An 18,527-nucleotide genomic window follows, 5' to 3' on the forward strand; every position below is an offset into this window, starting at 1 on the left:
ACTTTCCCTAACCTTGTTTAAAGAGTAACTAGACCCCAAACCCAAACCTCTGTAAAGCCTGACATCTAATGGTAAAAAGTAAGTAAAAAGCTGATCTTTGGTGCCAGGTGATGTCACCAATAGCAGATGGCAATTTCAGTAGCATGATTTTTACCATTAGATGCCAGGCTTTACACAGATTTGGGTTTGGGGTTTAGTTACTCTTTAATAAAGTGACCAGTTTTTGATGCAATGCTTATGGACAGCCTATACATTTGTCCTCTGTAGTTGATGTGAATTAAAACACAAAATGACTGACTTCAAAACAATACTCTGTTACTTCCATCCTTGGGTAATACTAGTAGTAATACTGCTCATACTTTCCACGCTGACTAAATCAAAGGCATCCTGTCAACTTTTCACAGTTTGTATTAGCCTCAATGACAAGTTGCTGTTTTGCATTAACCTCAATGACAACTTGTAGACCCCAAATACATTTTCACAAGGGTGTATGCCTTATCCATCCCAAAAGTGTATGCTGGTAATCAAATGTTGTTGACGACAACTTTGACCCCCTCCCTCCTAGTGATCAACTTGCTGGAGCTGCATGATGCCGTGCAGATGGAGTCGGCGGTGCAGAAGCTGTCGGCGTCGCTCGGTGTGGTGTCAGACATCTACCTGGTGTCCACCCTCCGCCTGCCGCCCAAACTGGGAGGAGTCCTGCTGGGCATCTACAACAAGGAAGACAACAGGAAGTACCTGGAGGTGGCACTAATGGGCAAGGTCAACAAAGGTTTGTGTGATTGGTCACTTTGTGACCCTGTTCTTCCCATTTTTCATCCAATGTGGATTCTAATTCTAGTAGTGACAGGTGAAACAGTCTGACTCTCCTCACCAAAGGCACAACACTGCAACAGTTGGATGGATATTGAATATTGGGGTTCAACAGATATGAGTTTTTGAAGGCTAATATTGATACCAATATTTTTGGTTTGAAACTACCAATAGCCAATATTTTATGCTGATATTGTGTCTTTAAATTTGTCCATTTTTATGCCAAGTATTCAGTGTTTCCTACAGAATTTTATTCTTGTTAGGGTGGAAAAGCCTCTGAAACAGCATTTAGACCACGGGATACTAAAACTCTCCATTTTATCGACACAGTATATCATTCAATCCAGGTCTAACTATCTATTTGTAGTTATGAAATTTCACATGTAGCACCTCAAATATGTAGGATTTCACTCACTTATCTTTTGACAGGGAACAAGTTTGCACTAACAGACTGGAAACTGCATCAGAGTGTGAGTCCGGGTTTGGTTGCTGTTCCACTTTTAGTATTGTTAACTTAGCTTGTTATTATATGACTAGTGGTTCCCTCAATGCTACCATGCTGTTGTTAGCAGAAAGAAAGATGTGTTTAATTTTCCTATAAGTAGTAAAGAACCTCTCAACAGAGCAGATTTAAAGATCTGGTTTTAAACTCTGTCAGTTCTGGTGAGGTATGTTCGCCAAGATGGGAAGCTTCACACCGTCAATCTCCAGAACCCCGGACTCTCTGACGGACGCACCCAATCTCTCATCCTCCGTGTGGGTGGGCTCAGAAGAAGCCACCTTCAAATGGAGCTCTATGTCAACTGCCGACTGGCTGACTCGGCGCAAGGCCTGCCCTCATTGGTTGCACTGCCTACGGAGGCTGTGGACATCCGGAATGGACAGAAGGCTTACTCCAGACTGCAGGTAACTGAAACAGCAGTAATAGATGATGCTCACATGGGGTCATACCATGCAAGAACTTAATTTCATGTATTGGTTTGCATCTGAGAGGGGGAAGAAGCAGAGTGTTTCCACTCAGCTTCCAGGTTTCATCAATGTCATCAATAACTGCATTGGTAAATGCTCTCTCTATTGGTGTTAATGTAGTGACATATGGTATTCTGTTACACATATTAAATATATGAATTCTGGTTATTTTCAACCTGGGCCTAATTTTCCTAGTTTTTGCCATCATGATGTTTGATTGTGTTGAAAATTGTGAAAGATTGTGCTGTCCCAACACACATACACAGGGCCAGTGGTAATCTTCAACAGTTGAATATAAAAAGTGATTAAAATGTTTTTTCAAATGTTATTCACACTAATAGAATCAATCACACTCACAAAAAGCAAGAAATATCAGTGGTAGTTCAGAAGGAACAGTAAGAATTCTAAAAGGTTGAAGAAGAATTCTAAACGTTGTTACTGCTGAGTTTTATGAATACGGGCTCTCATCCAAACAAAGGAGACTCATGTTGTGTACTCATGTTGTGTACATAGTACCAGAGCACCTTGGTGATGATTGGTTGATGATCGACGTTGTAGTTGTTTCATCAGACCTGAGGCATATGTTCTGAACACTCAGGTGAAGAGGGTTCTGGTTGACACATGCGACTCCAGACAGGCAGGCCAGAAAGGCTGCAGCTGTGTCCTCCAAAGTCCTCCCACACCCGGGCTTTCGTGCCCGAGGCTATGGAGGATGACTTTCCAAACAGCCTCAAAAAGGTTCTGGAAAACCATTTGGTGACTCAGGAGGGGAAACGCTGACCTCAACTGGGGATATTGTCGCAAGGTAGAAGGAACACTTTGAGGAACTCCTAAATCCAATAGACATGCCCTCTGTACAGGAGGCAGAGCTGAAGGATTCAGGGGAGGGAAGGGGGTCAAAGACCATCTCCTTGGCAGAGGTTAGTGGGGTAATTTAGAAAGCTCCTCAGTGCTAAATCGAACCGAAATCGGTACTTCCTCCTCCTCATTTGCAAACATGTACCTGTGGTGTGCCCCAGGGTTCCATTTTAGCTCAATTTTTTTTCAGTTCATATATGCTCCCACTTGGCTACATAATCCAGAAGTATGATGTATCCTTCCATTGTTACCCAGATGATACACAGTTATATCTGCCAGTGAAACCACCCACTTTCTTGCTGATATTAAGCACTGGATGTCTCAAAACAAAATACAGGGTATTTTAATGAAAGAAAATTTATTTTTGCGTACACAGGCAAGGGGTGCTTTCTCTAGTATTCATATTGGCTGCATTATCAGTACTATTATTGCTAGGTTTAATTCTTATGTACTTCTATATTCCCTAATATTTCAGGGTTCAGTGGATTCTCTAAAACTGGCTCTTGGAGACTCCTTGGCCAAAGTAGGACTCCTGGCTGACTGTCCTTTCCAAGGAGAAACCTCTTCACAAAACTCAGGTCATGCTCTATGTATATTCAAATGTCAAATGCTTTTAAGCAACAAGAGCAAAACCTACTTGCGAGGATGCATCAGGTCAAAGTGCCTTGCATCATAATGTGATGAAGCAGAAGCATCACCTATGTGGTACTTCTGTAAATCAATATGCTAAAAGGAGAGGGGAGACATCCCAGTACATCTAGTGAATAGATTGCTTTCACCAAAAATTGGAATGCAACTGGTAGCTGTTTGGATATTTAAGAAAGATATCACACTATAATGGTGCTAGGTAAGTAAAAATGTTATAACCTATGCTGTGAATATTATAATAATATTCAGTGTTGGAGGTGGAAATCATACGGACTGAAGTTTTTATTTTTTCTTCTTCCACAGTCAGTGCTGATGCAAATGGCATTCTGGGTGAGTAGCCTGTATGAGCTAAAACAATCTTCATCCCCCCCATCCACTCTGGCACACCTATATTGTTGCCTGTCTTTCTGTCTTAATTTCTTTCTTTCTTTCTTTCTTTCTTTCTTTCTTTAGTAATTGGACACATGGTGGCGCTGTAACCACTGGTCAAAAGTAAAAACATCCAGCTATTGTCGTTCTATAAATGTGTCTTTGGACCATCAAGGTCCAGCATACTAGATTTTCATTTTACCATCAATAAATCATTACCACATTAATTTGTTTTCCTGGAAAGAATATACATGTGCGCTTGAAGTGGCAGACCACAAGGGCTGCCTCCAGTGAATTTTATTTTTTTTCAGCCTGCATATTTCACTTGGCTGAATGAGGTAATACCAGACATAGCTTATTAAGAGGATAATGATTATTATAAGAAAACACTGAATTGAAGATATATGTCTTGTTTGTCCATGTCTGGATCAGGTGACCACACCAAGGCATTAATTAGCCAACTCATCATCTTCAACCAAATTTTGGGGGAGCTCCGAGAAGACATCAGGGAACAGGTGAGGGAGATAAGAAGAGGTGCAAGGAAATCATATACGTACAGCATTGTAAGGTAACCATTAGCTTATGATTTATTGCTGAAGTGTATGTGCTACCTGTGCAGGTGAAGGAGATGTCACTGATCAGGAACACCATCCTGGAGTGTCAAGCCTGTGGTTAGTATGACTCCCAGCTCCTTAGTATGACTCCAACAGGTTTGTACCACTCAGGCAGGTTACTAGGACTCCTAACAGGTTAGTGGGACTCCAACAGGAACGGACTCAGTCCACACTAACATAGGATGACTCCACTGACCTGAGATTCAACCCAAAGAAAGGATAGTGTCCAAATAAAAATATAGTGAGAAAGGGAGAGTCTTGACTTTATGTAGTTGTATCCGTGACACTGGTGATGTCAGCAAATTTTATTATCCCATTTAAATTACACAATTACAATTTTGCAACCCACATCAAATAATGCAAATACAAGGTCAGTCCAATCCAAACAACAGCAACTTCAATGTCTCTTTCCATACACAACTCTCCTCTTCCTTGCTTGTGTCCATAGGTTTCCATGAGCCCCAGTCTCGCTGCGAGCCCAACCCTTGTTATAAAGGTGTGTCGTGCACGGAGACCAGGGAATACCCAGGCTACCGCTGTGGGCTCTGCCCCAATGGCATGATGGGTAACGGTACCCACTGTCAGGATGTTGATGAGGTATTATATGTGTAGTAGCATGTTACTCCAGTCATAGCTAGTAGTAGTACAATGTTGGTAGAAGAATGCTACGATGTATGTATGAAAAATTTTGCTCCCTGAAATTTCCAAAACACAGACAAGTCTATCCTCAAAAATCATCTATTTTGAAAGCAAAAATAGCTTGTAACAGAATTGTTCCCATAATGTGCTTTGTTTATATGCTATGAATCAATTTGTAAAGAGTTTAAGTTATGGCCCTCAAAACTAAAAGGGTAACGGGCCTTGTCTTTTGAACATTTTCTGTGGCTTTGGTGTTGCACCTATATGGGGGACTCAGAGGACTGTGATGGGATGATTCCCCTTCCTCCCTCCAGTGCATCCTGGCCCAGCCATGCTTTAGACCAGAGGGCTGTGTGAACACTGCCAGAGGCTTCAGCTGTGAGCCTTGTCCTGCCGGCTACTCTGGACCTCAACTCAGCGGGGTCGGTGTTGACTTTGCCAAGAGCCACCATCAGGTACGATGACAAAGTGACGCATTTTACACACAAATACCGCCAAGACTACCTATAGAGTTATAGTTAAATCATTTCTGTTTTAACCCCAATTTAAAGGCATACTGAGCAGGATTTCCCCCTTGAAATAGCATAAACTCATCCAAAAATGATCCTACTCAATCATTACTTATGGCCCATTGGTAGTGTGTGACAGTGTTTGTGTCTGCAGAGAGCCTGCCTTCTGCCTGGATTTTCTTATTTGTGAATGTTCGGGACGTTTCTGGGCGTCAACCTTTTGGCAGTGGGTGTGTCCAGCTGCAACCAAAACCACTGCTGAATTGTTTTATATCTAACAGCCAAACTGGCTAAGGTAGCGGCCCTGAACTCTAATACAGAGTAACTGGAGTTCTGGTCAGAGCTAGTATGTGTCATGAGCTGGCAGCTAGCTACCACTGTTAGTGTAGCTTAGTTGTAGTAGAAAAGCTGATACCTAGCTAGCTAGCTAGCTAGCTAAGCTAACCGGCACCTACCTGTCAGAAAACAGGCCAAATCCGCGTTGCTCTTCATTCCCATCGCTCTTCATTCCCATCCTCTCCTTCAATACTCACCAACAGGTGAAAGTCAACAATTGACTAGGAATACATTATTCAAAGTATGACTCACTGATATATTAATGTTATAAGACCATCAATTCCTGATAGTTCATACGTGAATTCATACATTAATACATAATAATTCATGAATTTAAGGTAATCAAGTAATCTATGACTTCTATCGCCCTCTATTGGTTACCAGTAGGAATTGCAACAACAGTGACAGATCTGTGAGTGTCTTGAAACTCCAGTGGGTGGTGGGTTTTTCTCCCAAAACAGAGTACAGGCCAGAAAAGTGAGTTTTGAAAGCCAGAAATCTCAGCAGCTGGCCAAATAATCATTGAAGTCATTGGCATCGATCAACAACCCTATCAACCCCCACAGCTGTATTATGGGCATTTTGTGTTATAAAACCTTACTTCTTGCCCCTTTAGTTAATGATAGTTAATGATAGTTCATGTTCTCTTAGTGGGAAGTGTACCCTCTAGCTGAGCTGTTGTGTTGTTGATTTATGCAGGAGTGTCATGATGTAGATGAGTGTGTGGAGCTGTCCAACAACTGCGTTCCCAACTCGGTCTGCATCAACACAGAGGTGAGTTTGAACTACATCGGCAATATACAGTATCACCTGGTAGCTTCTCTTTTACTGCCAGTCTTTGTGTCCTCTTCAGCTCCTTGATATGCTCTTTTCTCACATTTGCAGTCAATGAACTCCAAAGCAAACAAATAACTTTTCTGCCAATGTAGCTGCTAATATTGTAATACCCTGCAAATGTTGTTAAGCCCTCCATATTGTCTTCAAAGTGTCAATGCAATCATACTCGATGGAAGCTACCTTCTCTTTGTAATTATTTAGTTGTTTTGTTGTTTTTCTTGTTCCATATTTTCTAGCATTAACCTAGCACCAGTTTTTATCTTGTTTACTATCCATGATGTTTTGTGCATGTTTTCTGGCCAGACAATCAGGTTAAATGTGTAAATTAGATTACAATTACGTTAAATGTAAATTCAATTCATTAAATAGATTCTTGGTGTTCTAGAGCCTTGGTGTGGTAAATTCTTTTTAAAGGTGAGAATGCCTAGGAATTCTTTGGATATCGATTTTCTGAATTTGTATCCCACCCAACTTATTCTTATTCTGTATCTCACCCAACACACACACACACACACACACACACACACACACACAGGGTTCCTTCAGGTGTGCTGAGTGTAAGGAGGGTTTTGAAGGAAATCAGACCACTGGCTGTTTCCTGCGTCGTTCCTGTGCCTCGCTGGGTTATAACCCGTGTGACGTCAACGCCCACTGTGTGATGCAGCGCAACGGCGAGGTTTCCTGCCAGGTCAGACTCTTGTCTCATATATCTCCTATCCTCTAAGCCATGATCCACTCACAATGTCTTCATCTGCTGTTACCTGTGGTGGAACAATGAGGATTCATGTAGCAGCGTGACGTCTCTCTGCACACTGTGGAAACTAGCTGGTGCAGAAAAATAGCAGACGGCAATAAAAAATGTCATGGTGTCTCTTCAAGGTGATGCAACACAGGGGAATAGGAAAAATTCCATGTATCAGAATGAAATTTTATATGTTGAGTATGGACACAAATACAACCACTTTTTGTATTATGACATTTATTTATTTTGCTATTAACATATTCAAATATGCTCATAAAAATGCTCATATTTGCGTAGCAGTTAGAACACTTTTTTCTCAGTGGATAAAGTCAGAGTGCATTTTCCTTTTTTTTTATTTACAAAATTCCAAGAGCGAAAATCTCAGATTTTTTGCTTTTAATACCCCATATCATAGGAATGACAAAGCTTATTTTTGTTAAGAAGCAGCAGATCAAATTTGGTGTCCATATCTACAAGTTAAGTGCATACAGGAAATATGTCATTTTGAGAAAACAGCCATTAAAGTTGTTGTGGTTTTATAGCTAATTTTGTAACTTGCGGACTTGACACAGCTGACTTATAAGTTGATATAAAATATATAAATGAACTTTATAGCTGATAGCTGATGATTATTTTGTATATTTTATGAAACTGCAGTAGGTATTTAGTTAATTGGAAGCAAAATACATCAAAAAATTGCCCAATCCAGCCAAAATGTATTACAGCTGTATTACGTGTGATGTATTATGTATAATTTTGAACCCACTACAGCTTAAAGTGTCTCTAACTGGAGATGGGACTAGACAAATCGAAACTTCACCACAGGAATGAAGCGTCAGGCAACTTCATTGAACTCAATGCAGCGAAGAGTCTCTAAGGGACTGCACTGACTTTTTGGGACAGTTGGCTTGTTGGTGATTTATCCTTTATTCTTCTGCAAGGATTAGCAGAAAGAAACACCACCAACTCTGGATCACTATAAGGCCTATCTTCCTAAATTAGACAATGCTAATTGCCTATGGGCACTTAACATACTGTATGTGCACAGAGATGATTTTGGTGGTACTCCTATTGTTACATGTAAAAGATAAGTAGACCAACAAGGCCAAAAGTCAGTGTAGTCCTTCATCACACTGATACTCCCTGTCTCTTACTGTGTCTTGTAGTGTAATGTTGGCTGGGCAGGTAACGGGCATACCTGCGGCCCAGACTCGGACATCGACGGCTACCCTGACTCAGCCCTGCCCTGCATAGACAACGACTTCCACTGCCGAGCTGTAAGCCTCCAGTCACCCAGTAACCAACCAAGTACACAACCACTAACACACAGCTGTAAATATGACAGACAACAAAAAACACTTACTTTCTGACACACGCCAACTATTAACTTATCCTCTTTTTAAAGCAGAAACAAGACTCCCTCACTTGGGGAGAAATCTATATATACTGTGTATTATTACATGTATCTGTTGGGGTTAGACCAATATATCACTATATCAGTTGAACAGGTGTGTGTGTGTGTTTGGGAGGTGGGGGGGTTACCTTGCCTTAAAGAGCTGCCAACCCCGAAAGAATTTCATTAGTCTGGGTTTCACTGGAGAGTTTTAGTGTCGCATGATGGTCTAAATGCTGTTTCAGAGGCTTTTCCACATGACAAGAATACAATTATGGGGGAATACACTGAAAATGGTCAAATTTAAGCTGCTGGATATTGGCACAAATGGCTATCAGCAGCTTCAATACAAAAATCTCAGGTCTGATCCTGTTGCTTTAACGTAGGGTTGCTTTAATAATAGCCATTGTGTTTGGACTATGGACTAGAATATTTTTTTCTGGACAGGACAATTGTGCGAACACGCCTAACTCGGGTCAGGAGGATGCTGATGGGGACGGTATTGGTGACCGGTGTGATGAAGATGCTGATGGAGATGGCATCAAAAACATGGAGGTGAGTTAAAGGGGCATCAAGTAGTCTATGACCTTTACTGCCTTCTATCGGTGGCCAATAGGAATTGTAACAACATTCATTGAACTTATCTCCTCACACAAGTCTCTGGTATTTTTCCTATCATATATAATGCAGGTTTATTTTTAATTACATTAAAAATTACAAAATTTCATTTTGATGCAGCTATGAAGTTAGATAGTGGTATTGATGGATTCTTTATACTCAGTGATATTTATTTTAAGCAGAGTTGGAAAATAAGGTAAAGGCCATGAATTGTGTAGTTTCACCAAAAGATATGAATGGGACCAACAGTAGTGTTTTATGGTGGTTTTATTTTCTTATGTTGTATTACAACAACTTCCAGTTGGTCACAGTAAGTTTGACCCACATCCTTGTCCATTCTTAGATTAATACAATATGACAAACATGTTAGACTTCATGTCCCCAAACATTTAATCCTTTTATTTCTCTGCAGGATAACTGTCACCTTGTCCCCAACAAAGACCAGCAGAACTCCGACACCGACTCATATGGCGATGCCTGTGATAACTGTCCCAACGTCCCCAACAGCAGTCAGAGGGACACCGACGGCAACGGCATGGGAGACACTTGTGACAATGACATTGATGGAGACGGTATGAAGGCTGTCCACCTCCAGTCAATCCAGTAAATTAATTTGAGAATAAACTAAGCCAGTAGCGGGATGAGAGTTATGCCATTTTATCACGTTACAGATTGGGAGTGAGGGCACATTAACGCCAAGCATGTTTATTAGGTTTATTTGAACTCTGGAGCTAAACGCTCCAGAGTTCAAGTTCAAGTTCATTTATTTCTGTTTACTCAAGTTCAAGTTCAAGTTCATTTATTTCTGTGTCACAAGCATGTCTAAAAGGACTTTACAGAATGAGCCTAACTAGATCTAACTGATCAACAATCAAACATAGGACAGAATGATACAAATGCAGGGAAGCAGAATAAAGCACAAGACATGCAATAGCAAGTTTTAGAAAGGCATAGCAAGCTTACCTATCCTACATAGCCTAGCCTACATGGCACCACCAGCCTTAGACCCTCAATGCATACAAGGAAAAACTTCCAAGAAATAGACGAAACCTTGGGCGGGCCAAGTCAGAGAGGGATCCCCCACCAGGACGGCTGCGCATGCAATAGGTTCCGGGACAAAACAGTGGAATGGACAGTAACACAGACAATGACAATGACATAAGAAAACAGATGAGGCAGAGAGAAGCATAATGTGGTGGAGAGATGGAGCCACGGCTGGCGCTGATGTCCACAGAAACAAGAGCAGCGCTGGTGTCCATAGCCAGATAGAAAGAAACACTGCATCCCTGATGGGACTTTGGCCAGCACTACGACCATATAAGGTGGGGCAGCACCCATGTCTACTGCCAGGTAGAAATGCTGCACCGGTGTCTGAGGAAGATGAAAAACGGACAGACAGCCACACATACAGTCATGCTAAGCATGACCCACACGCTCAGGTGAACATCATCAGCCACATACACACTCATGCAGAGAGCAGACAGAGAATAAGTCTAGACATGCAGCAACCAGGAGGCAGCCCTATACTGGGTTCCCAACAGCAGATTCCTATGTTAATATTTCTAAGCTAAGGTAGGAGAAGAGACTGTGTTGGTCCTGCTAGAGTTGGTCGTATGACAGTGAGAATAGGAAGGTTTTGAGTTTGGATTTGAAGGATTCTACAGAATTAGCTTGACTAATCGCAAGAGGGAGTTGGTTCTAGAGATAGGGAGCTCGGTAGGAGAATGCTCTGCTGCCTGCTGATTTTTTCTTGATTCTAGGGACCTGACCAGTGTCCTGTGATCGAAGGGCACGAGGGGGAACATAAGGGATGATAAGGTTGGATAAATATGACAGTGCAAGCCTGCAGAATGGGTGTAATGTGGTCAAATTTTCTAATTGTGGTTATTATTATGGCAGCAGCATTTTGTACAAGTTGGAGGTTTTTAATACTGTAGTTTGGTAGGGCAGAAAACAGAAAATTGCAATAATCGAGTCTTGAAATGAAAGCGTGTACGAAGGTAATTAAACAATTCCTGAAATTTAAAGTAACGTCCGCAACACAAGGCCATTGTGTTTTAGGGCATCTGAGTTTTGTTGGCATTTCGTTTCAGGAAGTTAGACGACATCCACTTTTCAGAAGTTTTGAGCGGTCATTAGACTTTATCCAGGTAAATTTGGGTATCGTCGGCATAGCAATGAGATTTGACATCATGGCTATGGATAATCTATATGACTATTTCTATCCCTACAGGTATTCCTAATGGGCTGGACAACTGTCCAAAAGTCCCCAACCCCATGCAGACGGACCGGGATGAGGACGGAGTTGGGGATGCCTGTGATAGCTGCCCTGATGTCAATGACCCCATGCAGGTCAGAGTGGTAACAGGCCAATAGTCCAGTGAAATCACTTAGACAGTTGGTTAGTTGACCCATCAAAGTTTATTTTTTAGTTATTTAACCCTTTTTTAAAAAGGCAGGTCAATTAAGAACACATTGGCAGGGGGAAAAAAATGGCTCTAGACAATGACACATTACATAAATCTAGATGTTTCTTTCATGGTCCGTCAAGATGTAAAAGTTCACTGGTGGAACACTGGTAAAGCCTATATTTACTTGGCTTTCTGCTGTGCAATGGTTTACCTCATGGGGTTTTATCCACTTTTGCTATTAACCACAGCTGTAATGTGTCGGTTATAGTCTTGAGATATGTCATGTATAATAGTTGTTTAATTTCTCTTCCGGCTTTTAACTTATCTCTGCAGTCGGATATGGACAACGACCTGGTTGGTGATGTGTGTGACACCAATCAGGATATGTAAGTAATGGACATGGTATGGATAACCCTCATTTCAGCCCTCAGAACCTTAATTTCCCCCCCAGCTGTAATCAGCCTCTCAACTGTCCCAAGGCTTAAAAATCATTTTAATTTGTTTCTTCCCCTTCATTAATGATTTAACAGGTGAAATCAATATAGTTTTCGTAACTCCCAATCACATTTTAACATTTTAGATTAGATGAAATGAGATTAGATATTTAAGGAACAGTTCACCCCAAAATGAAAATTCAAACATTATCTTCTCACCCCAATGTCAGTCAAACCTCCACTGAAGTGGACCACCGAACACACAGTTAGTTAGCCTCTGTAGTTCCACCTCAGCCTTCTGGTTAGCGGGCCATCTTTTTACAGCTCTAAAAAAAGCAGAATATGTCCATCAAATTTCTCCAAACAGTTCATGCAGCACAATCAAAGTGTAGCCCAACAATTGCACTGTCCAATAGTCCAATATTTACCTAATATTTTCTTCACTGACATTGCTTTGTTCTAGAATGCACCAGCAGTCGAGCTACAGTACAGAACAGTTGGAAGACTTGAGTACAACCCACCAGCTAGTAGCAGAAGTTTTGGGGGTGATGCAGGCTAGCACTATAGCAAGCACAGTCTTTTGATTTCTGCCAGAGTGTTGTAGCGTACACGTGCGACTGCAACATAATGAGGTAAATATTGGACTTTTGGACCCACAATGCAATCATTTGTCTACAAAACACCTGTTTGGAGAAATTTAACAGACATTTTCTGCTTGTTTTGGCGCTAAATTTAATGGACATTTTCTGCTTCTTTTGGCGCTGTAAAAAGATGGCCCTGTTAACTTCATAAGTTGCAAGAAGGCTGAGATGGAACTACTGGGGCTGACTCACTGTGTGTTTGGCTTTTGTACAAACTTCAATGCAGTTTCAATTGACATGGGGGCTATTGGCAGATCAGCTTCTTGGTGACATCACCTGGCACCAAAGATCAGCCAATAGCAGATGGCAATTTCAGTAGCATACTTTTTACCATAAGATGTCAGGCTATATGCATATTTGAATCTTAGTTACTCTTTAATGACTGAATTTTAATTTTGGAGTTAACTATTCCTTTAAGGGTAGGCATTGGCCTAGAGTTTAGAAAGGTGGGCTTGTGGCCAGAAGGTTGCCTGTTTGAATCCCCAGACCGGCTGGGAAAATTAGTGTATATAATGAATGAGTAACACTCTCCCCTCCCTCAACAACTACTATCGAGATGCCCTTGAGCAAAGCACTAAACATCCAACTGCTCCAGTGGAGCTGCTCAGTGGCCAACAGTAGAAAACTGTGGCTGCACTGGGCAGTCCGGAATAAATGTGTATAACTGTATGAATGTAAAGCAGGACGTTGCTGGAAAGAGCATAGAGTTCTGTCAACCTTCCCTGGATAAATAAAGAGAAGTTTGTTCATCAAACTTGTTATTATGCTGAAGTTGATTCATGCTAACTCATATCTGAATGTTAACATACTGTAGATCGATATGTGAATGTTAAAGCACCGTGTCTTTTTCAGGGATGCGGACGGCCACCAGGACAGCAGAGACAACTGTCCCAACGTTCCCAACAGCTCTCAGCTGGACTCGGACAATGATGGTATTGGAGATGACTGTGATGATGACGATGACAACGATGGTATCCCTGATGTGGGACCTCCCGGACCTGACAACTGCCGACTTATCGCTAACCCCAGTCAGACAGACACTGATGGTATGAACGCCATTGTTAATAAAGCTTTGTCAGGCTCATTATGGTTTCATTATGGTTGCGTTCACACTGAAAGCAACTGGCCAACTACTCTTGGCCGATAAGCTTGTTGACCGTTCACATATTGGTCGAATTCCCCTGGTCGCTCAGCTCTATAGGAAATTAATGGACTTCCAATGACTTGATGATTGTGTTGCTCACAGTGTGAACGCACAGTTACTGGTTATACAATATTTTCTGTGTTGAATGTTCTACTGCACGTGATGTACCATTCTAATTGCTGCTTTTGTTTCTATTTTCTCTTGATCCAACCAGGAAACGGGGTTGGTGATTTGTGCGAGACAGATTTTGATGGTGACTCGGTGATGGACTCTATGGACGCCTGTCCAGAGAGTTCAGAGGTCACCATGACTGACTTCCGGGCCTTCCAAACGGTCATCTTGGATCCAGAGGGAGACGCTCAAATCGACCCCAACTGGATAGTCCTCAACAAGGTGGCCATTTGGAAAAAATACCCATTTCTAACATCTTAACAATGTTGGACTTGGTCACCTGAGATTACTGATTAGATTAGATCAGAAGCCCTGTGATGGACTGGCAACCTGTCCAGTGTCACCCTGCCTTCTACTCAATGCATGCTGTGATAGGCCCTAGCCCCCTGTGACCCTGAAAAGGAATAAGTGGGTAAAGAAAATAAATGGATTAATAGATTACATTAGATCAAATATTAGGTAATCAGATTTACCGTTATGGTTTGTGTGAGATCTATCTTTGCATCTGAGGTTGACAGTGTTGTGCATGAATGCGCTAAAAGAGCGTGTTCATTGAACGTGCTCATGTTTTTGGTGAACGGTGAACTGAACGTATCCTTTTGCAACTAATGAACGTGAACGAGTTAACGACACTCCCGCGAGAGTTAACGACGCTCACGTGTTTTACGGCACCCGAGGATTTACGGCACCCGGCATGGCTAGTGCAACTGGCAATTCAGACGCAGCTACCGGTACTGCTGAAGTACTCTAAATACTCTAAATTGTGTGCTCTGCAGAACTGAAATCATAGCACATCTTTCAGCTAGCGACTGTAATGAAGCCAGTGGTGGAGCCTGTACCAGCTCGCTTGGAAGCATATGAATCTATTTTATGTTTTTGAACTGCTGCATAATTTGGTTCATGCTGGCTAAATAAAATTTCCATTGCATCTACAGTATACCTTTACTGCACCTCTTTTTTTTCCCACTTTCTGCATAATATGACACATTGTTTAAGTGGTAAAACATATACTCACATTGGTTTTTCTTGGCTTTTAAAAGTAATCTGTCTGTGATTCTATAGTAGTATACAGTAATTCATTTAGTTTGGGAAGTGAGCAGTGGCAATGATTGGGGGCTGGGGATGGATGGGTAGGAGGAGGTTCTATTGAAAAAGAATAGCTCGGAGCAGTTCATTTTTTGGGACTGTGAACTTAGTTCAAAATTCAAAATTGTGAACTATGAATGTGAACTAGTTCATTTTAATCTGTGTGAACTGAACTTTGAGCTAGCTCTTGTGAAGTGTGAACTTGCACAACACTGGAGGCTGATTCCTATCTGAATGTTCATTAATGCTGATTGATAGCTGAATGTTAATTTTACCGCCATCATACTGTTTTTTCAGGGCATGGAGATTGTCCAAACCATGAACAGTGACCCAGGTTTAGCAATAGGTAAGTCTGTAAGCCTTAATTTACATAACCTAGAGCTATTCCCTCTGTCCCTCTTTTTTCCATCTACATTCACCTACAATGACATGGGTTCGTCCTACTTACTGATTGTCAGTTTAAACTTTCTCTCTGGCCATCAGGGTACACAGCCTTTAACGGAGTGGACTTTGAAGGGACATTCCACATTAACACAGCTACGGATGACGACTACGTGGGCTTCATCTTCGGCTACCAGGACTCATCCAGGTTCTACGTGGTGATGTGGAAACAGACTGAACAGACCTACTGGCAGTCCCTTCCTTTCAGGGCCATGGCCCAGCCAGGCCTGCAGCTTAAGGTGAGGATACAGAGCTTCAGGGCTGATTAATTGATTTATTGTAGAAGTTCTCAACCATGTGGCATTTCATTTCATTCCAACCGATCGCTACAGCAGCTGACTTCACTCTACTTGAAGGTGGTAATTGTTGGAATAAGCTGCCATAGTGTTTGGTTGGAATTGAAAACCTGCATACATCATCTTTAACATCTCTTCAGCTGTACTTTAACTTAGGCTAATGTAATGACGGTAATAGGTGGCAATATATTGATTTGAAAGAACTGTAATAACGGTATTAGGGCAAAACTTCGCTAACTAACTTAGCAAAACTTTAAATTTACCATTATCCTATAAAATGAGGGTCATCAACCCACCCCCTTCCTGCACCAGGGGTACAAGCCTAACTAGCCTGTAACTTAATACGCTCAATAGCGACCATTTCATATCTCTTACCAGTACAGTCAGCTGAAAACAAGAGACTTCATCTTGTGAAACTGCATTTAAAGTAGGCTACCACATTTCCTTAATATAATACTCTCTCTGGCTCAGTCCGAATTATGAAAACTGAATTTGAATTGGGAGAACTGAATTTGAATTGGGAGAACTGAATTTGAAATTAGAACTAAAAGTTACATTTAGTCCAATTGCAAGCCATTACATTCAATTACAGATTGTGCCTTACTAATAAAATTTCAGAATTCATTGATTCAACAAATATATATTTTTTTAAACTTCAACAGTTCTGTATGAGCATGACAAATTCAAATTTATGCAATTCAATTTCAATCTCTGCTGGCACTAATGGCTTCCATATGATAGCAAACAAGTGAGGGGACTTAACCTCTTTTACCTCTACAGGCGGTGAAGTCCCGTACAGGTCCGGGTGAGTATCTGCGTAACGCCCTGTGGCACACCGGTGACACCCCAGGTGAGGTCACCCTGCTGTGGAAGGACCCTCGCAACGTGGGCTGGAGGGACCGGACGTCCTACCGCTGGCACCTCACCCATCGCCCACATGTCGGATACATCAGGTGAGACCCTCATCCAATCGTATTTTGCCTTGCAAAGAATATGTCTTTTCATCTATAGTATTATTTTGTGCCCTGCCAGAACATTCCATTCAACAAGTAGGACAGCGCTCTTCCTTGTTGTAAGATGAACTAAATTAACTGTGTCCTTGTTGGCAGGGTGAGACTATATGAAGGCATGACACTGGTGGCAGATTCAGGTGTGGTGATCGACTCCTCCATGAAGGGAGGCAGATTGGGCGTCTTCTGTTTTTCCCAAGAGCAAATCATCTGGTCCAACCTGGGCTACCGTTGCAATGGTAGGCTACCCATCCTTTTTTGGGCCCTGATCAGATAGGAGGCTTTTTTGTCTTGCTCAAATGCAAAACTCAGCTGTGAGTGTCGCTAGTAACAGAGAGAGAAAGAGGTCAAAGGGTGCAAGGAACGTTACATCATTCTGGTTGCTATGCAGCACAAACATTGACAACAACTTGTAAGCTATCGTTAGCTAGCTAACCTGAAGTAACAAAGGGGATAACATTGTTGAAAATAAAAATGGACAAGAGAAAGTTAGCGATTGCTCTGGTTGCTCTTGAAAAAACACATGAGGAGAACAGAGTACCCACAGTTTAATCATCTTGTCCAAGAGCTCCACCTAGATAGAACCTGCTTCAAGGCCTATTTTCACAGACATAATGCAGCTAAAGTTGAGGCATGTTCAACTTGGAGCCCAGGGCAGCGCCTCTAAACGGCAGGTGCATAGTTTGGAGGAGCCTGCCGGCACCAAACCATCAGCAAAAGGCATGTGCGTGTCCTATGTGATATACGTATACAGTCTGACACATCCACATACGCCAGTGTGAACCAAAGATGGTTGTTTTCTGACCACTAAAACAAGTACAATAGCTAACGTCATGTTTGTTAGTCCAGTGGATCAGACACTACACGGTGCACTATGCATTGTGCACTGAAGCTTGGCACTCAAATAGGATACATCACCAGTCAAATTTAAGATGTTAGGCCACTTGGAGATGCCTGCTGTGGAGACACAGCCTACTCTTCAATACAACAAAAATGTAATTGGTTAATCAATTTATCTGCCATTGATGGTTATATAATCCCTAAATGTAATAAAACCAATCTCACACATCCAGTTTGGCATTAACAATTACAGAAAAAAAAACTCAGTTTTTTTGTTTCCTGTATCAATGATAAATAGTTTCTGCGTCTAAATAGTGGTTACTACATCGTCAATAGCCTATCATTTTATATTTAATATTATATTCATTTTCTTTAAAAAAAAAAAAAAATCAAATGGGCTTATGGGGCATGTAGGTTTTGTGGTGGATTTTCCTCAGTATTGCTGGAATTCTCAGTAAAGCTCTTTGGTGGAAAATAAATGCATTCTTTTATACAAACATTTCTGCGGTTTCTAATGGATCAAATATTAATATCTTAATTCTATAATCTTTGTTTTTCTACAGATACTGTACCAGAAGATTTTGAGTTTTATCGCAAGACAATCCACATCAGGGTGTGAGCCTACAGCCTCTTAAACACTGTACTGCATCACCTGTGGCTTTGCTGGATTGTGTGTGTGTGTGTGTGTGTGTGTGTGTGTGTGTGTGT

The 18,527-nt window shown here is 41.5% G+C and overlaps 1 protein-coding gene across 1 annotated transcript; it reads left to right on the forward strand.

Moving 5' to 3' along the window:
* The first annotated feature begins 573 nt into the window (after nt 1-573).
* On the forward strand, nt 574-18,527 carry LOC139908641 (thrombospondin-3a-like). Its single transcript, XM_071895390.2, has 20 exons — nt 574-772; nt 3,592-3,618; nt 4,090-4,172; nt 4,277-4,328; nt 4,720-4,868; nt 5,225-5,365; nt 6,455-6,529; nt 7,128-7,280; nt 8,501-8,611; nt 9,175-9,282; nt 9,758-9,917; nt 11,579-11,697; nt 12,090-12,142; nt 13,684-13,877; nt 14,190-14,368; nt 15,530-15,578; nt 15,716-15,912; nt 16,750-16,922; nt 17,079-17,218; nt 18,383-18,527. The coding sequence occupies exons 1-20, from the start codon at nt 601-603 to the stop codon at nt 18,436-18,438; spliced, it is 2,391 nt and encodes a 796-aa protein (XP_071751491.1). The 5' UTR covers nt 574-600; the 3' UTR covers nt 18,439-18,527.

This window comes from Centroberyx gerrardi, chromosome 19, assembly GCF_048128805.1.
Source record: "Centroberyx gerrardi isolate f3 chromosome 19, fCenGer3.hap1.cur.20231027, whole genome shotgun sequence".
Classification (NCBI taxonomy): Eukaryota; Metazoa; Chordata; class Actinopteri; order Beryciformes; family Berycidae; genus Centroberyx; species Centroberyx gerrardi.